The 20,353-nt window shown below is 60.6% G+C and overlaps 1 protein-coding gene across 5 annotated transcripts; it reads left to right on the top strand.

Annotated features, from left to right (window-relative positions):
• Positions 1-3,792: 3,792 nt before the first annotated feature.
• On the top strand, positions 3,793-18,958 carry CCDC88B (coiled-coil domain containing 88B). Of its 5 annotated transcripts, none has more exons than XM_061164555.1 (27): positions 3,793-4,002; positions 4,345-4,490; positions 4,659-4,770; positions 4,855-4,924; positions 5,010-5,068; positions 5,168-5,251; positions 5,328-5,471; positions 5,670-5,815; positions 5,937-6,018; positions 6,172-6,330; positions 6,917-7,063; positions 7,355-7,463; positions 7,865-8,001; positions 8,316-9,437; positions 12,724-12,851; positions 12,929-13,046; positions 13,551-13,646; positions 13,748-13,888; positions 14,209-14,465; positions 14,779-14,922; positions 15,134-15,320; positions 15,456-15,601; positions 15,828-15,926; positions 16,101-16,125; positions 16,824-17,030; positions 17,165-17,233; positions 18,468-18,958. In XM_061164555.1, the coding sequence occupies exons 1-27, from the start codon at positions 3,943-3,945 to the stop codon at positions 18,903-18,905; spliced, it is 4,632 nt and encodes a 1,543-aa protein (XP_061020538.1). In that variant the 5' UTR covers positions 3,793-3,942; the 3' UTR covers positions 18,906-18,958. The 5 variants fall into 5 exon arrangements, with proteins under 5 accessions (XP_061020538.1, XP_061020554.1, XP_061020562.1 ...); XM_061164571.1 differs by having other exon boundaries at positions 16,101-16,267; positions 18,468-18,665; XM_061164579.1 differs by lacking the exons at positions 17,165-17,233; positions 18,468-18,958 and adding an exon at positions 16,396-16,610 and having other exon boundaries at positions 16,824-17,021.
• Positions 18,959-20,353: the final 1,395 nt, after the last annotated feature.

The raw sequence follows: 20,353 nt of genomic DNA, 5'->3' as shown, positions 1-20,353 counted from the left end.
ATGACTTAATTTTTTTCTCCATATACTAATGTATTCTTGATATATATATATATATGTCCACACATATATAGATATACACACATATATACATATACACATTACACATATATACACATATCCACATATACACACGTATATACATATACATGTATACACACATATACATATCTACAGACATATATACATATATACCGTACATATACTCACAGACACATATACACACATATATACATATACACGTATATACACACTATTCACATATATACAAACATACAAACTCATATATACCACATATATACACACATACACATATACACACATATATACATATACACATCTGTATCTATATCTATATAAAGGGGGTTTCCCTGGTGGCTCAGATGGTAAAGAATCCTCCTGCAATATCATATATATATATATGGCTGCACCAGGTCTTAGATGCACATGCAAGGATCTTCAGTCTTCATTGCAGCACGAAGGGTCTTTATTTGGTGCATGTGAACTCTTAGTTGTGGCATGTGGGATCTAGTTCCCTGACCAGGGATTGAATGCCAGGTCCCCTGCATTGGGGGCATGGAGTCTTAGCCGCTGGACCACCAGGGAAATCCTTCTTTACATTTTGATCATGCACCTGAATACTGTTTTAAAGAACATTTAAAAATATATTATTTGTCTGCATCAATTTTTAGTTGTGGTGCATGGGCTTAGTTGCTCCAGGGCATGTGGGACCCTAGTTCCCCAAAAAAGGATCAAACCCATGTCCCCTGCATTGCAAGGCTGATTCTTAACCACTGGACCAGCAGAGAAGTCCCTGAACAATTTTTTAAAGGAAGAATCTAGCCTAAGGATGAGGATAGCCAGCCTCTGATGAGCATCCCTCAATGGTTAATTAAGCCTTGAAATCCCAGGATCTTGTCCGCTGATGAAATTTCTTCCTCCCCCTTGAGCCTCCCTCTGGCTGACTCAGCTGAACCAAGTCATAGAGCCAGACTGAGAGACTGAGGTGCAGCCGGGCATGTCTGGGGTGACGACTGTGAGAGCAATCAGCGAGAGCAATGGGGCGACACGGCCCAGCCTCCAAGGAGGCTGGAAGAAGGGTGTGACTCAGAGTGTTGAGCAAGGCAGGAGCCCGTGGCTGCCGGCTCCCCATTACCACATTACCACGCTTGGCTAACCCAGAGAAGGCGCTCTGGAGTGATTCCTGGGCTGGAATCCCTGAGGGATGCAAATAGGTGTAAGATTCGCAGAGGGTCGAATCTGGACAGATACTTGATGTTATTAACACTAAAGATAATAACCACACCAGGGACCGTTTAATGAACGCTTAGGCCGGGCACCAGCTCGTGGAATCCTCCTTAACAGCCCTCTGAGAGGATTATCTGCATTTCCAGATGCCTCTAGGGAGGCTTAAACAACTAGATGTTCTCTTCTGCTAACAACTCCAAGCAGTTTCCCATTGCCCAGTCAGGCTACAGTCTGAGAGCTGTGTGACTTTGGGCAAGTTATTAACCTCTCTGAGTCTCACTTTCCTCCTCTGTGAATTGGAGATAATCCACAATCCTTGTTTCATAACCTGCTGCTGCTGCTGCTGCTAAGTCACTTCAGCCGTGTCCGACTCTGTGAGACCCCATTGATGGCAGCCCACCAGGCTCCCCCGTCCCTGGGATTCTCCAGGCAAGAACACTGGAGTGCGTTGCCATTTCCTTCTCCAATGCTTTAAAGTGAAAAGTGAAAGTGAAGTCGCTCAGTCGTGTCCGACTCTTAGCGACCCCATGGACTGCAGCCTACCAGGCTCCTCCGTCCATGGGATTTTCCAGGCAAAAGTACTGGAGTGGGTTGCCATTTCCTTCTCCATGTTTCATAACCTAGTCCTATGCAAATAAGTCAGTAATCATAAAATACTTGTAACCAGGACTGTCTCGTGATAAGCCTGTGTTTTCACTATGGCCCTGTGTTTAAAGCAAATCCAGAATGTCAACAATTGTAAAAGCTGCCACTAAAGAAAAGAGGAATGCTGCCAGTTAACTATGTCCCAAGGCTCTTTCATCACTAGACTCTTTATTTTATACCTCCCGAAGGAGCTCTTTTTGCCTTAGACATAGATTCTCATCATACATAATTCGAATGCACACATAAAAAGGAAAATAGAAGCAAAATAGTTTATGGTGTTCAGAAAACTCCTTTACATTTGGAATCTGACTGAGGCGGGATGCTGGTGTGTTTCCCCGTTACCCACTCCTGTGAGGTGAGAATCGGGAGAGCACTCTTCCCCACCACCGCACCCCCCCCCCCCCAATTCATAAGTGTAAGTGTGAAAGTGTTAGCCTCTCAGTCCTGTCCGACTCTCTGTGACCCCATGGACTGTAGCCCACCAGGCTCCTCTTCCATGGGATTCTCTAGGCAAGAATACTGGAGTGGGTTGCCGTTCCCTTCCCCAGGGGATCTTCCCGACCCAGGGACTGAACCCCCGTCTTCTGCATTGCAGGCAGAAACCCACCAGTAGCCATTGGAGTCCTAAGCCAGCCGTGCAGGTCTGCAGAGCAAGCTGACTCTGGATTTGCTTTGGGAGTGTTGCTGACAAATCTGGTTCCCCTCCACTGGGAGCCTCCACCATTTGGAGCCTGGGGTTAAGCGTGCTCTGCTCTTGTCTCTGGGGTTTTCCTCCAGGCTGCTGACGCCCTTTCTGCAGGGTTGGACGCTTTTGAAGTGTGGGCACGTGCAGGCAATGACAACGATGTCAGGAGTGCCGCCAGCTAGCCAGTGACTCTACCATGTAACCCGACTTTAGAGATTGAAATGTGAGAAGTAAAGTGTCTGGAAATCTATGAAACATGAATAATTTCCGGACTTCACACTTCCAGCTGCCACAGAACCCTTGCACATTCTGCTTGGGCCTCTGGGAATGCCCTTCCTTCATCCCACATCACCTGCTTACCTCAGTCATCCCTGATCACAGCTGTGCGGTCACTGCCCTCCTCCCTCACCATGCGTCTCCTGATCATCCCACTGAAATCAAATCCCTCCCCTGTCAATGCACATAGCACAGCTGCAACATTACCTTTTGGGTGTGTGTGCGACTTTCTGCATAGCTATCTCCCCAGCGTGCTGTGCATCCCCCAGGGGCGGGGACAAGTGACTTTTTACTACATCTCGGTACCCAGCAGTGTCCCACGTGGCGCCCCCTAGTGAGCAGTGGGGGAACTAGGGTATCCTCCTGGTTTATCCCCAAGACATGCCTCTGGTCTCTGCATTGAACTGCATCCCTCAGATGCTGGATTCTAACCCACTTCTTTTACAGATGGGAAATCAAGGCTCGTGAGGTCACTAGCACATGGAGTAGACGTCCTGTTTCAGTCCGGTGTATAAAGAGGCTGGGGGAGGGTGGGGTCTGAGGAGGGGTACTCACTTCTGGTGGGGATTCAGAGGAGGCTTGATGTGGGAGGCGGCCCCTCCCTAGAGTCACAGGTTGGGAGGGTGGTTTGGGTGAGTTTGAGAAAGGAAAGCCAGGCAAGTTGGAAGATGCACCGTGGGTGCCTAGTGTCACCATATAAGGCCTGGAACCCTTTCTGGGGCCCTGGAAGATGCAGGGCTGAGGTCACTCTCTTCGGTTTCAAGTTGGGCAACCAAGGCCCAGAGAAGGGGAGGACTCACCCACCGTTGTCCACGGAGCCAGGAGAGCGGTGGTCCTTGCTCCTGGGTGGCCCTGACTCCACCTTCCCCGGCTGACCTCAGGGCCGGCCCTGCCCGAGATGCTGGGAGGATGTGGCGTGGCGAAAGGGGGGCTGAAGCAGGACTCTGGGGGTGCATAGGCCCGTCAGCACCCGGAAGGAGGAAGCGGCACAGGGTGTCTGTGGCTGGGCCTGGGATCTCCCACTCGGGGACTTCCTCTTCCTCTCAGGGCAGGTGTAGCTGCCGCAGCGGGACCAACACCCTGACCCCGTCATGGATGGGGGCAAGGGGCCCAGGATCAGAGACTTCCTGAGTGGCAGCCTGGCCACCTGGGTGAGGGTGCAGTGGGAGGGGGGTCTGGGGGGAGGAAACGAGCAGCAGGGAGGGGCTGGTGTGGGGCATAAGGGGCGTAAGGGGAGAGGGGGCAGAGTGGGGCGTGGTGGGGGGGAAGGGGCTGAGCGGAGGGGTGGGCTCAAGTGGGGATGGAGAAGTCCAGGCAGCTGTGGGAAGGAAAAGGTGTCTGGACCCAGGGCCACTGGCATTCAGGGAACCAGTGAGGAGGGGACTATGTGGGTGCAGGATGGCAGGTCAGAGGGGCTCAGGATTTGCTCTATAGTGGGGGTCTCCCCCGCCCCGCACCCGGGCAGGCCAGATGACTCCTTTGTGTTCCCACAGGCGCTGGGACTAGCCGGGCTGGTGGGGGAGGCGGAGGAGCCGGAGGGGGAGGAGGAGGAGGAGGAAGGAGAGGGGCCCCTGTGTCCGGAGAAGAGGTTCTTGCGTCTCAGCGATGGGGCCCTGCTCCTGCGGGTGCTGGGCATCATGTAAGGGGCATCAGAGGATGACTTGGAGGCGGGGTGGGGCGTGAGGGGAGGGGGCCAGGCGGCCTGGGGGGAGGAGCCTGAGGGGTGGCTGGCAAGCCTGCTTCAGAGGAGGTGGGTCCTCAATCTTCCCTTCCACCGATTGCCCCCCCCACCGCCCCGTGCCCACAGTGCTCCCAGTTCCCGAGGGGGCCCTCGAATGATCAGGGGCCGTGACGGCCCCGCAGCCTGGCGGGTGTGGAACCTGAACCACCTGTGGGGCCGACTGAGGGACTTCTACCAGGTGAGGGGTCGTGAGGGGGAGGCTGAGCCCGGGAGCCCCCCTGGGGGGAGGCCCATCTCTTATCACCCGCCCCCTCCACCCCAGGAGGAGCTGCAGCTGCTGATCCTGTCGCCACCCCCAGACCTCCAGACGCTGGGCTTTGACCCCTTCTCAGGTGCTCTCTCCTACCACCCCTCCACCCCTTCCTGCTTCTACCCGCTGTCCCTCCCGGTTAACCCCTTGTGGCTTGTGCCCTGCAGAGGAGGCGGTGGAGGAGCTGGAAGGCATCCTTAGGCTACTGCTGGGGGCGTCAGTGCAGGTGAGCAGGGCAGGGAAGGGCAGGGCCCAGCTCTGGCCGCAGAGGTGGCTGGGTGCCCTCTGGCGCCAGGCTCACCGCCCCCTCCATGCCCCCCTGCAGTGTGAGCACCGGGAACTGTTCATCCGCCACATCCAGGGCCTCAGCCTGGAGGTTCAGAGCGAGCTGGCTGCTGCCATCCAGGAGGTACGATGACTTGGGCTGCCCCCCGGGACACCCGGCCCCCTTCTTCTTTGGCTGAACTGCTCTCCCTGGGCTCCAGGTGACCCAGCCCGGGGCGGGCTTGGTGCTGGCGCTGACTGGGCCGGAGACTGGGGAGCTGGCAACTCCAGAGCTGGAGATGCTCTCCCGGAGCCTGATGGGGACACTGCTGAAGCTGGCACGGGAGCGCGACCTGGGGGCCCAGGTAGGGGGCAGCAGGCCAAGGAACAGGAGGACCGTGGGGATCCAAACATCTGGGGGAGGGGGCACTGGGGTCCAGGTGTGGGGCTGGGGTTGTGGGTCTTGGGTCCGCAGGGCTGCAACAGCCAGATTCATCTTGGGTAATTGGGGGCGGATGTGGGGGTCCTGGGAGGGGTTGCTTCTGACCCTTGACCTCCCACAGCGGCTGGCCGAACTGCTGCTGGATCGCGAGCCTGCCCCCATGTTGCCTGAGACTCCCGCCAGGATTCCCTCGGAGGGGGCCTCGCACACCTTGAGCCTGCAGCTGGCCAATGCCAAGGCCCAGCTGCGGCGCCTCCGGCAGGAGCTGTGAGTGCTGGAAGGGACCTGGGGGCAGGCAGCAGGATGGGGTCCCGGTTGGGATCAGGGCTGGAGGAAAAGAGCTGGAAGGGGCAGGTCCTCAGACCCTTCCTGCGTGCCTTCCCTCCAGAGAGGAGAAAGCCGAGCTGCTGCTGGATTCCCAAGCAGAGGTGCAGGGCTTGGAGGCCGAAATCCGAAGGCTCCGCCAGGAGGTGCGCTCAGATGTCCCCAGGCATGGTCGCGCATTCCTTAACCCCTTCCCCGCACCTTCCCCCTCCTTCTGCCTCCTCCAACCCGGTTCCTTCCCGTCCCAATCCCTGTGGCTGGCGGGTGGCCGGTCCTAGCTCCGCACCCGTCTGGCTCAGGCCCAGGCGCTGACGGGACAGGCCAAGCGGGCCGAGCTGTACCGCGAGGAGGCAGACGCGCTGCGGGAGCGGGCGGGCCGCCTGCCCCGCCTGCAGGAGGAACTGCGACGCTGCCGAGAGCGCCTCCAGGCGGCCGAGGCCTGCAAGGGCCGGCTAGAGGTGAGGCGGGAGGCGGGGCTGCGGGGCTGGGCGTAGGGTGGGCGGGGCCGCTGGGGACAGGGTGGGCGTGGCCGCTGGGCACAGGGTGGGCGTGGGCTCTGGGGACAGGGTGGGCCAAGAGAGGAGAGAGTTTGGCCGAGAGTCAGGCCTTAGTGGAGGCCCCAAGCATTGCTAGGAGAACGGGGTGAGGGGGTGTCTGGGGATAGGCCCTTTGGAGGATGGGGCAGGTGGAGGGGAGCCGTGGAGGCTGTAGGCAAGGCTAGGTCCTGGAGAGGAGGGTGGGAGCGGTAGGGGAGGCAGCGTCTATAGCACCAGCAATGGGGCTGAGGGGGGGGCTAGAAGGGTGCCACCTTGGAAGGCCGTTCTTGAGAAGGGGCAGGGCCTACACAGGAGAAGGGCGGGGCCCGGTTCTGGGGAAGTGGTCCCTGGAGAGAACTTGGAGAGGGAGGGGCAGATGGAGGGGAGAGGCGGGGCCTGGAGAGCCACTAGGGTGCAGGGTCAGATGGGGCGGGGAGCCTGGAATGCGCGCGCGCGCCCGGGGGTGGGGGGGTGGGCATCCCGCCACCGACTCTCTGCTCCCCACCAGGAGGAGCGGGTGCTCTCGGGGACTCTGGAGGCCTCCAAGGCGCTCCTGGAGGAGCAGCTGGAGGCCGCTCAGGAGCGCTGTGCTCGGCTGCACGAGACCCAGCGCGAGAACCTGCTGCTGCGGACTCGGCTGGGCGAGGCCCACGCGGTGAGACCGCCGGTCACTCAGTGATCCGTGACCTCAGAGGTCCCTAGGGTACCTTGGTGACCACTGACTCCCACTCCCTGATTCCTGTGTGTGTGTGTGTGTGTGTACACTCAGTCATGTCCAGACTCTTTGCGACCCCACAGACCCTAGCCCACCAGGCTCCTCTGTTCATGGGATTCTCCAGCCAAGAATACTGCAGTGGGTTGCCCTTTCCTTCCAGTGACCCTCTAGCCCCCACACTGGGCCTGGTCATAGCGGGGAGGGCTTGACTGACCCTGCTCTCCCCTCCAGGAGCTGGACTCCCTGCGGCATCAGGTGGACCAGCTTGCAGAAGAGAATGTGGAGCTGGAACTGGAGCTTCAGCGGAGCCTGGAACCACCCCCAGGCTCCCCTGGGGAGGGTGAGCGGGGCCCCAGTGGCAGGGCTGCGGGTGGGAGCTGCCTCTGTTTCCCTGTAGCTACTGGGGCTTCCCTAGTGGCTCAGACAGTAAAGAATGTCTGCAATGCAAGAAACCCAGGTTCAGTCCTGGGGTTGGGAAGATCCCCTGGAGAAGGGAATGGCTAGCCACTCCAGTGTCCTTGCCTGGAGCATCCCATGGACAGAGGAGCCTGGCGGGCAACAGACCAAGGGGTCGCAGAATCAGACACGACTGAGCAACTAACACTTTCCCTCTTTTTTTTTTCATAGTGGGGTTGGCTTCTGGTTTCATCCCCTTCCCCCAGGTCTGGTGTCAGAGGTGGGGGTGTATGTGAGGAATCATAAGGGAGCAGAGGGGTCCTGACTTCATCTTCCACACCCCAGAACCCCTGCCCGGAGCAGCTCCTTCGCTGCATGATGAAGTGAGGGAGGCAGAGGCTGGGCGGCTGCGGACCCTGGAGCGGGAGAATCAGGAGCTTCGAGGCCTGCTCCGGGTGCTGCAGAGGCAGCCAGGTGGCCAGGTGAGTCCCCTTCAACCATCTGCAGGCCCTTCCTGGCCACCTCCTCTGGGTTTGACCATCCCTCTCATGTGCCCTCATGAAAAGACCGTGTGCCCTCATTTGAAAAGACCGTGATGCTGGGAAAGATTGAAGGCAGGAGGAGAAGGGGATGACAGAGGATGAGATGGTTGGATGGCATCACTGACTCAATGGACATGAGTTTGAGTAAACTCCGGGAGTTGGTGATGGACAGGGAGGCCCGGTGTGCCGCAGTCCATGGGGTCGCAAAGAGTCAGACATGACTGAGTGACTGAACTGAACTCATGTGCCCTCAGCCCCCCCTACTGGAGGAGCAGAACGAAGACTCGGTGATTCAAGAGCCAGACTCAGCTCCGCAGACTTGCCTGGCCTCAGACCCTGACCCCCAGGCCTTGGCTGCTCAGGCAGCAGATGAAGGCCCCCAGGCCTCAGACCCAGCTCCCCTGGCATTTGAGTCAGCCCTCGAGGGGGTGGCATCTGATCTGAACCTGAAGGTGGTGGAGAGGCCTCTCCAGACGGATGTCGTGGTCCCTGCAGGCTCCATGCCCCAGGAGTCAGACCCCGACACAGGGGCACAGGAGTTCCCGAAGAAGGCTGGCCTGGGACCCCCTCTCTGGACCCCTGCCTCCGTGACCCCACCTCAGGGTCCCGAGGTTAACATTCAGGCCCAGCTGTCTCTGGGAGGAGAGACTGGGGAGTCGGTGCCGGAGGCCCCGAGGGTGAAACAGGAGGACCCTGAGAGCAAGCCGGGACCCTCGGAGACCAGCCTGTGTGTGCGGTTGGAGGAGCAGGGGACCCTAGACCAGAGGCCGGACCTACCCGAGGGGCAAACAGAGGCCAGAGAGCATGAACAGAGGGTGGGGGGGTTGGTCGGGGATGCAACCCAACGAAAGCCGCAGAAGAAACTGGAAGGGGCTCCTGAGGTCCGGACCCGGGAGGCGCGGGCCCCCGAGGAGATCCTGGTCAGTGGTGTCCCCGAGCAGGAGGCCCTCCAGGAGGAGGCGGCGCGGCTGAAGCGAGAGGCTGAGGCCCTCCGAGCAGATCTGGAGGCCCAGGCCCGGAGGCTGGAGGCCCGAGGCACGGAGGCTGCCCGCCTCTCGGAGGAGCTGGCTCAGGCCCGGACGGCAGAGGCTGAGGCCCACCGGGAGGCGGAGGCCCAGGCCCGGGAGCTGGCCCGGTTGCGGGAGGCGGTGGAGTCTTCTGCCCGGGAGCTGGAGGCTGCGTCGCGGGAGCGGGAGGCGCTGGCGGAGGCGCTGGCAGCAGCCGGCCGTGAGCGGAGGCAGTGGGAGCGAGAGGTGCCCAGGCTGCGGGCCCGGGCCGAAGAGGCCGAGGAGCAGCTGCACGTGCTGGAGGGCGAGGGCCGCAGGCACCTGGAGGAGGCTGAGAGGCAGCGCCGAGAGAAGCAGGCCCTCCAGGAGGTACGGCCGGGCTCATGGCCAGGAGACAGGGTTCCAGGCCAGTTGCTGGGGCTTGGGGGTTATTAATTCCGTCAGCAACCACCGAGTACCCAGCACTGAGCTGGGGCTGGAGAGGGAAGGGCAAAGTCCACTCCTGCTTCAAAAGGCGCACCTGGCCAGGGACCGGGGCAGATGGCCCCTGCCTTTGATGGGATGGCTGTAGGAGGTGGTGGGCGTGGAGCTAGATGGCCTGGGTGCAAATCCTGACTCTCTGACTGTGGCGGTTTACTCAGTTGCACCCCAGTGCCTCCCTCTGTAAAATGGGGGTGCTCTTCATAGCTGCCTCAGTGGGGCTTTGGAAGGCAGACGGAAATAATGGTGTGAAGAGCCTAGTTCATGGTGGGCAAAGGCTCAAGATACGTTGGTTGTCCTGGGCAAAGTGCTTTGGCAATCCATGGGAACAGGAACTGATGCCAGGGTCGGGGCAAGAAGGCTTCAGGGAGGGTTCTAAGGAAAGATCGAGATCTCACTAGGTGGGGAGGGATATTTCATCCAGGGGGAACAGCAAGTGCAAAGACTTGAAGGTGTTGGAAATGCTGAGGGGCCTGGGAGATGTGGGGGTAGGTGGAGAGGTGTGTCAGGCCAGCTTGGTGGGTATTGGTACTTCATCCCCAGGCAGGGAAATTCACCCAAGCATGTGGGCCAACCTGTGTGATGCTGGGTTTGGGGAGAGTCACCTTGGTGTACAAGGGGACCTGGGGCCGTAGGAAGGCAGTGCCCGTGGTCAAGTTGGCAGGTGAGAGAATTCCCTGGTGGTCCAGTGGGTTCTGCATCCAGTACGGGAAGCAGAGGTTCGATCCCTGGTCAGGGAACTAAGATCCCGCAAGTTGCATGGCGTGGCCAAAAAAAGAAAAAAAAGTGGCAGGTGAGGTAGGCCAGAGCTGGGATGGGGGTTGGAGAAGAGAGAAAACCTTGGCACCAGGCCCTGTACTAGGCAGCCAGCACTTGCAGCCTCTGGGAGACACTCACTCACAATCTGGGGTGGAGACAGGACTGTGCGGGGAGCCATAGGGGTCCAGGAAGCACACTGGACTCAGGCTGGGGCTCATCAGGGAAAGCTTCCTGGAGGAGGAGAGAGAATGGCAGTGAGCCAGGAGGAGGAGCAGGCCCGTTTGCAGGGGTGGAGCGAGAGGCAGGGAGTGGAGCGAGGTGACATGAAGACTTCCTTAAGCAGGTTTCCTATTGGGCAAGGCTTCATCTTCCTTCCAAGCAAAGGAAGGAGTTGCAGCTGTTTTCACTAGGGTGACAAGGAGTCAGTGGAGGGTATAATGTGAGCAGAGTGGTCAGATCTGCAGGTCTGGAGGCTCCTCAGAGGAAGCAGAACAGACCATGAGGCAAGGGGATGGGTGTTTGGGCCAGTGTGGCCCAGGGCTGGGGCGAGGGTATGCTGCAGCACACATGTGCTCAATCATGTCTGACTCTTTGTGACCCCATGGGCTGTAGCTCGCCAGGCTCCTCTGTCCACGGAAGTTTCCAGGCAAGAATATTGGAGTGGGTTGTCATTTCCTACTCCAGGGGGTCGTCTGAACTCAGGGATTGAACCTGCGTCTCTTGCATCTCCTGCATTGGCAGGCAGATTCTTTACCACTGGTACCACTTGGGAAGTATCAAATCTTCTGGAAGCTGAGCAGTTTCCCTGTTACACAGAGCAGGGACTGAGGTTCAGAGAGGAGAAGTTATTTGCTCCGAGACACCTCCTGATGGTGAGGAGTCAGGAACATGCTGTTGGCTTGGTCTGGGGCGTGTGAGAATTGAGAGTGTGGGTGAGAGGGTAAGGCCAAGAGCTTGTCTCTGGGGTCCACTCTGGAGGAGCTGAGAGATGCTGGCAGAAAGATCTGGGTGATAGCTCAGCTCCCCTAGTCAGCTATGTGGCTTGGGGCCAGTTACTTAACCTCTCTGAGTCTCCGTTTCCTTACCTGTAAAACCAGAATAAAAATGATACCTATGTCACAAGATCCTGGAAGATAACGAATGTAGAGCGCTTGGGGCAGCGCCTGGCACTCAGTATGGGCTTAATCAGCGGACAGAGAATGCCAGCCGGTGGGTAGGGAAGAACCGGTAGAGCTGGCCAGCCAAAAGAGCCAGCTTTGAGGACCAAGAGGGTGGAAGACATTAAGGACAAAGGGGAATTTTGTGAGATTTCCTGGTGGAGCAGTTCCTGGTGATAACTGGGCGTGGTGCGGGAGGAGGTGGCTGGCCAGGGGAGGGAGGTTAGGGAACCAGGGGCCAAGGGAGTTGTCCAAGAGGGCCTCCCTGCTGCAGGGGCCGGTGGGGGGAGGAGGCGCAGTGGGTGGGGCCCTGGGGGCTGTGGCCAGGGTCTGGAAGGGGCAGGACAGGGGTCTGACCTGAGATGCAGGTCTTCGTGGGCATCCCTGTTCTGCCTGCTCTCCGTCCTGGGGCTCTTGTGGCTGGGGGCTGTGGGCAGCATGGCCTCGTGGGACTTTTAGTTTTTCAGCAAGAGGCAGTGGCCAAGGGTATCTGGAAGTGCAGTGACCCCGGGAGCTGGCCCGGGTGGAGTTGCTAAGCCAGGATGACCAGAGCACAGATGGGTAGGCTCCATTTCCAAGAGCAGGACTTGGTGGGCAGCTGTCATGGTTGGCCCTTCCGCGTGGTTTCATCCTGCCGGAGCCCCCCACCCCCACCCTGTACCTCAGAATGGTTCGACCTACCTCTCTGGGGGCGGGGGCCATAGGCCAGAGCGGGTCTCCTACCCACTTCCTCAATGGTATGGCCCAACCGCCACAGGCCTGGTCAGCAGCGAGCATCCTGGCCCTCCCCCTCCCAGCTCCCACTGTGGTTAGGCCTGGCCTTCACCAAGTTCCTGCCCTTCGTGGCCATCCCCCTGTGGCTGAGAGTACTCTCCAGACCCGCTGCCTCTGAGCTCCTCTTCCCCTCAACTGCCCTGTGTGACCTCAGCACGCAGGGAACATCCAGCTGTCACTGGGCACATGAGGAACCATGGATTCAAAGAGGTGAAGACATGTGCCCAGCGAGTATCTCTGAGCCCTGGTCCAGGGGCTTCCCTCACTCCTTGGCAGGCTTATAATCCCCTGCTCTTTCATACCCCCTCTGCAAGGTCATCAGGCTTTGCTCCCATTTTACAGATGGGGGAGTAGAGGCCCACAGAGTTAATGATATTTGCTTGGGGTGACAGAGCAAGGACAGAAGGCCAGGTCTCCTGACGCTCAGGCCTGGTGAGGGTGGCGGTCTACCTTTCTGGCCCTGAGCCCACTCTGCCTGCCCTCAGGAGCTGGAGAAGGCCGTGGTGCGGGGCCGGGAGCTGGGGGCCCGGCTGGAGCGTCTGCAGAATGAGCTGGAACGGGCAGCCCTGGAACGCCAGGAATTTCTGCGGGAACAGGAGTTCCAGCACCAGAGGTGGGGCACTGCCCGAGGGGCAGAGAGGGGCAGGTAAAGATTTGGGGAGGGCTGGGTGCTAAGACTTCTCCTGGCAGGTACCAGGGCCTGGAGCAGCGGCTGGAAGCTGAGCTGCAGGCGGCGGCCACCAGCAAGGAGGAGGCGCTGATGGAGCTCAGAAAGAGGGCCCTGCAGTTGGAGGACGAGCTGTTCAAGGTGAGGCCACCGCCCAGGTTGCTGGGGCCTGAGCCCACCCCTGTCTCCATCCTCGGGTAGGTACTTCAGGGCTCCCCTCTCGTCTTGCCCCTTGCACCCCCTTTCAGGACCTGTAGGAGGAAGCGCTGTGCTGGGAGCCAGGTAGCTCTGCCCGGGCCTTGTTGCCCCCATTCTTCAACCCGACTGAGCCTGGCAGCTTGACTCTGAGGCACCTGCTGTGTCTCTCCTGTGGGGGCCCCACCACTTCCTGAGCTCAGCGCTGACAGTCACAAGTCAGGAATCATTTCTGATGCCCTTGATGCACACGGGCTCGGCACCAGTGTGGTGCGGGCCCCATACCAGGCCGCCGCTGCCCTTGGGGGGGCTCGCTGTCCATCAACATAGCCAGCGGGTCCCCAGCAGACCACCCGGCCGACAACTGTGGGATTGCCAGGGGAGGTTTGCTGGGCCGCCCCGAGACCCCTGCCACGCCCTTGTGTGACCTCCCAGGGCTTCTCCTTGCAGCTGCGCCAGGGCGCTGCGGGGCTGGGGTCCCAGGAGAAGACGGAGCTCAAGGGCACGGAGGCCCAGAGCGTGCGGCTTATCGAGGTGGAGCGCACTGTGAGTGTCGGACTGGTGGGTGCCGGGCTGGGGGGGCAGGGGGCAGTGTCCCGGAGACCCGGCCCCCTGCTAACCACCCTCCCTCCCCGCTCACCCAACAGAATGCCACGCTGGCAGCAGAGAAGGCGGCTCTGCAGGGCCAGCTGCAGCACCTGGAGGGGCAGTTGGGGAGCCTGCAGGGGCGCGCCCAGGAGCTGCTGCTGCAGAGTCAGCGGGCCCAGGAGAACAGCAGCCGCCTGCAGGTGGGCCCGGCCCCCCGTCCCCCCCTGCCCACGGCCCTCCCCCTGACCCCCGCTCCTACGCGCCTGCTGGCCTCCAGCACCCCCGTCAGTGCCCCTTTCACCCCGTCTCCAGCCCTCCCCTCCAGGGCCGGCCATCCGTCCCTCTGGCCTTCCCAGCCCCATCTGTCCCCTCCCCGCCTTGTGCCCCTGGCCCTCGGCTCCCCGACACTCTCTCTCCTTTCCTCCACCCTCTGCCTTCTGCCCCCCCATCCCGTACCCCCCTTTCCGGCCTGGGATGCCCCCCGCAGCAGCCCCCTACTCTGCTCCCCACTCTGGCCTAGGCCGAGAAGTCTGTACTGGAGACACAGGGCCAGGAGCTGCACCGGAAGCTGGGGCTGCTGGAGGAGGAGGTGCAGGCGGCGCGGCGCTCCCAGGAGGAGACCCGCGGACAGCAGCAGGCCCTGCTGCGGGACCACGAGGCCCTGGCGCAGCTGCAGCGGCGGCAGGAGGCGGAGCTGGAGGGGCTGCTGGCCCGGCACCGTGACCTCAAGGCCAACATGCGGGCGCTGGAGCTGGCCCATCGGGAGCTGCAGGGCCGGTGAGCACCCCCTCCCAGCTCACAGCCCCTCTCCCGGGCGGCCCCTGTCCGCCCAGAGCAGGCCCCCTGTTCCCTGGGAACCACCAGCAGGCTGTGCCCTCTCGTGCGGCAGGGCTCTCTGCACTCCTGGGGTGGGCTCACCCTGGGGCTTCATCGGTGGTCCGCAGTGGCGGGTGCCTGGCATAGCATTCTGCCCTGTGGCTTTGCCCCCCTGGGGCCTATGCTTAGGAGACGGAGGACTTCTAGACGGTCCAGCTGCCTGCTTGCCCTGGCCCCAGTCCTTGCAGCCCCCTGAGCCCCTGGTTCATCGCAGGCACGAACAGCTGCAGGCCCAGAGGGCCAATGTGGAGGCGCAGGAGGTAGCCCTGCTGGCAGAGCGTGAACGCTTGGTGCAGGATGGGCATCGGCAGCGGGGCCTGGAGGAGGAGCTCCGGAGGCTGCAGAGTGAGCATGACAGGTACCAGCCCGGGCACAGCCCCTCCTCTCCTGGGCCAGTCCTCAGTGTTCCCATCTGCGAAGTGGGTTGATGGTGAGTTAGTCCCTTTCCCCACGGGGTCCCGCTTTGCCGCCTCTCCTCTTCGTGGTTCCTCTGCCATCAGGAAGGGCCCAGTTGAGGCGGGGTGGGGGGCGAGGTTCCTCCTGGAGAGCAGATCTCCTTGCCTCTGCAGGGCTCAGATGCTGCTGGCGGAGGTGTCCCGGGAGCGCGGGGAGTTACAGGGGGAACGCGGGGAGCTGCGGGGTCGGCTGGCGAGGCTGGAGCTGGAGCGGGCACAGCTGGAAGCCCAGAGCCAGCGACTGCGGGAGTCCAACCAGCAGCTGGACTTGAGTGCCTGCCGGCTGACCACACAGTGCGAGGTGCGGTGAGGGGTGGGTGGCTGGGGAGGGAGGGGTTGGAAAGAGCCAGGATCGGGTGGAAGGCCGCTGCCCTGAGCTCAGTTAAGCGTCCCCCAGCCGCCCCCGCTTGCTTGTCCTGCCGTCTGCCTGTGACAGCTGTTGATGGAGCTCCGGAGCACCCAGGAAGAGGAGAACCGGCAGCTGCTGGCCGAGGTGCAGGCGCTGAGCCGGGAGAACCGGGAGCTCCTGGAGCGCAGCCTGGAGAGCCGGGACCACCTGCACCGCGAGCAGCGCGAGTACCTGTGAGGGGCCACAGGGGCTGGCGTGGCTGCCCCTTGGGACGTTTATGGGGCAATTCCCTGGGAAGGCCTGGGGAAAGGGGAGGCCGACGCTCCCGGGGGCTCGGGCAGCACAGTGCATCAACCCATCCTGGGGCATGTGGCTGTTTAACCAGCAGGGGTGTACCCGTGTGTACCCCGTGTTCCTGCCCAGGCCTCAAGCCCACCTCCTCCCTCCCCATCCTCCCAGGGACCAGCTGAATGCCTTGCGCCGGGAGAAGCAGAAGCTGGTGGAGAAAATCATGGACCAATACCGTGTGCTGGAGCCTGGGCCCCTGCCCCGGACCAAGTGAGCGGGCCCCTCCACCCCGGCGGGCCAGAGGTCTTCCCTACCTCGCCCCTGCCCTGCCCTCTGGGTCCAGGCCCAAGTGAGGGTTGGCCTGGCCTCTGCCACCCCCGACATGGCCTTCTTGTCCTCCTTCTTCCCTGGCCTGACCCTCCTCTTGTGCCCTCTTGCCCCCAGGAAGGGCAGCTGGCTGGCAGACAAGGTGAAGAGGCTGATGCGGCCCCGGCGGGAGGGGGGCCCCCATGGGGGGCCGCGCCTGGGGGCCGATGGGGCTGGCAGCACCGAGAGCCTGGGGGGCCCCCCAGAGACGGAGCTCCCCGAGGGCAGGGAGGCGGATGGGACAGGTGGGTCTGGGGGGCCCGCCGCCCCCAGGGGCTTGCCAGTGCCCCCGGTCTTCCTGTGTGGTTTGTGCGTGTGTCCCCCACTGGCCTTTCCTGCTGCAGCTTCCCCTCCCCCACCCTCCCCCCATCAGATGGTTCCAGTGACTCTCTGCCCTGGGTCCCTGCTGCGTCCCTCTTGGCTGGCACCTCCCTCCCGCCCGCACTGCCACCCACCCGGTCCTACCCATCCAGAGCGGTGCCTAGGACCTCGGAGCAGCGGGGACTTTAGTCAGAGGTCACTTATCCCAGACAGCAGACGAGGAAGCCAAGGCTCAGGGAGGGGAAGCAGCTTGCCCAAGGTCACACAGTGAGTTAGTGTCAGGACCAGCACAGGGTCCCGCCTCCAGTCGCCACCTCCATTCATTCAACCTTGCCAGCCCCCATCTCTGCAGCCTCCTGTCCCCTGTGGTGCCCATGCAGCTTCCTCCTGCAGTCCCGCCCCCCCCTCGGCCCCGCTCCCCCCAGCCCTCCCGGCACTGCTCGGACACCCCCCCCCAACCCCCGCCTGTGCCTCTTGCAGGGTCCCCCTCACCGGCACCCATGCGCCGGGCACAGAGCTCCCTGTGTCTGCGGGATGAGACACTGGCGGGTGGGCAGCGGCGGAAACTCAGCTCAAGATTCCCCGTGGGGCGAAGCTCTGAGTCATTCAGTCCTGGGGACACCCCCCGGCAGCGATTCCGACAGCGGCGCCCAGGGCCCCTGGGGGCACCAAGCTCCCATGGCAAAGGTGAGGGAGAAGGGTCCCTGGGGGCCCACCGGCTCCTTGGGGGAGGGGGCTTCCCTCCTGGCTCCTGTGTCTGCCCACCCGCCCTGCTGCCTCTGTCTGGCCCTCATGGCCCAGTGGCCACCTTGTGCCCCCAGGACCTGGCGTGGGATGGGGCGGCTCCGTCGAGACCCTGGCGGAACACGAAGCAGATGCCAACAGAGAGAGTGAGTGGGGGTCTGGGAGGAAGGCGGGTATTTGCCCTTGCTGGGCCCCTTGCAGGCCTCGTTCACCCATTCATTCATCTGACCATGAGCCTTTCTAGAATGCCAGGTGATGTGTTACTTGGGAATATAACAGAACATTCCGGTGTGGGGAGCTGGGAGACAGCCCATGATATGCATAAAAATAATAGTTATCTACAATAGCTTGTCCAATAGAACTATGACGTGAGCTCCACATGTAATTTAAAATGTTTAGGTAGCCTCATCAGGGGATCTTTGCGATCCCCGTGGACTGTAGTCTGCCGGCCTCCTCCGTCCATGGGATTTCCCAGGCAAGGATACTGGTGTAGGTTGCCATTTCCTTTTCCAAGGGATCTTCCTGGCCCAGGGATCAAACCTGGGTCTCCTGCATTGCAGGCAGACTCTTTACCACCTGGGCCACCAGGGAAACCCCCATCAGAGGAAGTAATGAGACATGTAAAATTAATTAATATTAGCATATTAATATATTATATAAATATATGATATATATTTAATATACTATATATCATATATATTTAATACATTTAATAAATTATACACCAACACACCAACATACTCTATTAATACATATTAATATATATTATATATTAATATATTCAATACACAACATATATTAATATGTTAATAACATTATTAACATATATTTACATTAATTATTAATATATGTTAACAACACATTATTAACATATATTGATCTTAGAATATTAATATATTTTGTTTAACTCAGTATGCCTAAACTATTACCATTTTAGACATGTAGTCAGTGTAAAAAATCCTTAATGAGATATTTCATTTTTATCACCCTAAGTCTGAAGTCCAGTGGTATTTTACACTCAAGCACATTGCAGTTCAGACTGGCCACATCTCAGGTGCCCATTCCTGTCCTGGGGAACTCAGCCCTACAGTATTAGGAGGTGACAGTGTCCTGGGAAAAAAAGGAGAGCAGGGTGGGTGAGATCAGGAGCCCCGGGTGGGCAGGTGGCGAGGTCAGGTAGGGTGCTCAGGGCAGGCCTCCAAGAGGAGGTGAAGGGCCAGGAAAGGCTTGGAGGGGAGAGTGTGTCCTGTCCATGTATCTGGGGAATGGCGTTCCTGGCAGAGGGAAGAGCCGAAGCGAAAGCCTGGTGTGTTGGAGGCCCAGCCAGGCGGCTGGGAACCCCTTGGAGAGGGTAAGCCTGAGCTGAGCTTCTCCCTCCAGGCCTCGAGGTGCAGGAACCGGAGAAGCGAACTCTCGCCCCTTCACTCAGCCAGTGACACCGCGTGGATGGACAGCATGGGAGCGGAGTGTTCTCAGCACTGGAGTCTCAGTGGGGACTCCAGGCAGCCCAAGAATGTGGGGAGGCAGGGCACTCATTGCGAGTCCTTGGACAAGGAGCCCTGGGCCCCCAGATCCTCCACGGCCTGCACGGGGGGCCCGAGCTGGAGCTGGGACAAGTCTGCAGACAGGGGGGACGGCTGGCCCCCACAAACAGCTCCCTGCTGGGGCTCCGCCCTGCGGCCCTCACTGAGGAGAAAGTCCCCGGGGAAACTCCCAGCTGAGGGAGGCAGGCAGGAGTGGGCAAGAGCGCCCCCTGCCCGGCCTAGGAGGGGGGCCAAGGACCATTCCCTGGGGACTGTGACCAGGGTCCATTTCTGAACCTTGGCTCCGATGTGAGAGACAGGAGAATAAAGCCAGGACGTGACCACTGACTGCGCTGTGTCTACCGGCCACGTCCAGGAGCCACTCGGTGCCAGGGACATGGGGCTTGGAGTTCTCTGCTGACAGGGGCCTGGTGGCCATTGGCTTCCTTGCCCTGCGTGGGGCAGCAAAGGGCTTTCCTCACGGGAGGGGCCTGTTGGGCCGGCGGGGATATCCCAGCGTGGGGAGGTTCTGAGTAGCCAGCAGTGGGTGGGGGTCTGGGTCTGGGGTCCTGAGTGTGGGGCAGTGAAATACCCAGAGGGCCCCCCCACCCCGCCCCCTGCACCCCCTTCTCTCCTTTTACTGCTTCCTGCCTCCTCATCTCTCATCTCCACCTCTTTGGGGCTGAGCCCCTCCCCAGGGAGTTTACAGCCTGCGGGGGTGGGGGGGGCGCTATTGTGGAGCTGGGAAGGATGTCGGGGTCTCTGACCAGGGCCTCTCGGAAGACCGACGCCGGGGAGGGGAGCAATTAGGCTGGGCGACAGGATGACAGGACGTGAGTCAGGGCACCTGGGGCCACCCAGAGTAGGGTGGGGCTGCACGGCTGAGGTGAGGCAGCCTGAATCTGGGGGTGGCAAGAGCTGGGAGGGCTGGCCAGGCCTGCCTCCCCAGGGTGACCTGCTGTAGCCTGACTCACTGGGCTTCCACAACGCTCCCCTTGGGGATCACCCACCGCTCTGCCCTCCTCTCAGACTGAGTTTCTGAGGTCGGTGGCATGGGAGTGGACCCCCGCCCTGGCCTCTAGAGAGGCTGAGCAGCTGGAAGCCCCCTCCCATACGGCCTCTGGGTGGGGACTCTGATGGCCGCCCCATGGTCGGTGGCCCCTGTCAGCTGTCACGGAGGGAGATGAAGCTCTGGAGGACCAGCCGGGCGGGGTGCTGAGTCTGATGGGGGGGAGGCCACCCCTATGTGGCTCTGACACCCCTTTTTGGGGTCCATTCTGTACCAGGCTTGGGGATGACGGGGCAGAACCACACCCTAACCACTGGACCACCAGGGAGTTCCCGGAGGTGCTTTTAAAGGCCTGATCGCTCTAGAGAGATTCAGTCAGAAAACGGGCTGCCCATCCCTGCTGGAGTTCCGGCTGGGTGCCCTCTCAGTGCCCCCTGTAAGCACCCTCATGGGTAGGGGGAGCCCAGAGACAAGGCCCGGCCCACAGGGTGCCTGCCCCTGCCCAGGCCTCCCCTGCAAAGGCAAGTCCGCAGGGAAGAGGGCTTCGCTGGCAGCCGAGGATACAGACAGGAAGCTGGGTTGGGCCACGTGGCTTCTGGGACCCTCCTAGCCCACCCAGCACCAAGAGCAAAGAGCCACACTGAGTGAGGCATGCGGGGCTGGGGCTGTGCAGGATGAGGTGGCCTGTGGCCTCACGCTGCTCATCTGTCAAGGGGACTGACAGATCCCCTCCC

Source organism: Dama dama, chromosome 2 (genome assembly GCF_033118175.1).
Source record: "Dama dama isolate Ldn47 chromosome 2, ASM3311817v1, whole genome shotgun sequence".
In the NCBI taxonomy this organism is placed as follows: Eukaryota; Metazoa; Chordata; class Mammalia; order Artiodactyla; family Cervidae; genus Dama; species Dama dama.
Note: the sequence above shows the minus strand (reverse complement) of the source record. Positions and strands in the feature narration are given on the sequence as shown.

What these genes read in the sequence shown, in the direction of transcription:
- CCDC88B (XM_061164555.1), top strand. Translation starts at nt 3,943, where the DNA reads ATGGATGGGGGCAAGGGGCCCAGGATCAGAGACTTCCTGAGTGGCAGC. An exon ending in CCTGCAAGGGCCGGCTAGAG is followed by an intron (nt 6,331 to 6,916) that starts GTGAGGCGGGAG and finishes GCTCCCCACCAG; the next exon opens with GAGGAGCGGGTGCTCTCGGG. An exon ending in CATCGGGAGCTGCAGGGCCG is followed by an intron (nt 14,466 to 14,778) that starts GTGAGCACCCCC and finishes GGTTCATCGCAG; the next exon opens with GCACGAACAGCTGCAGGCCC.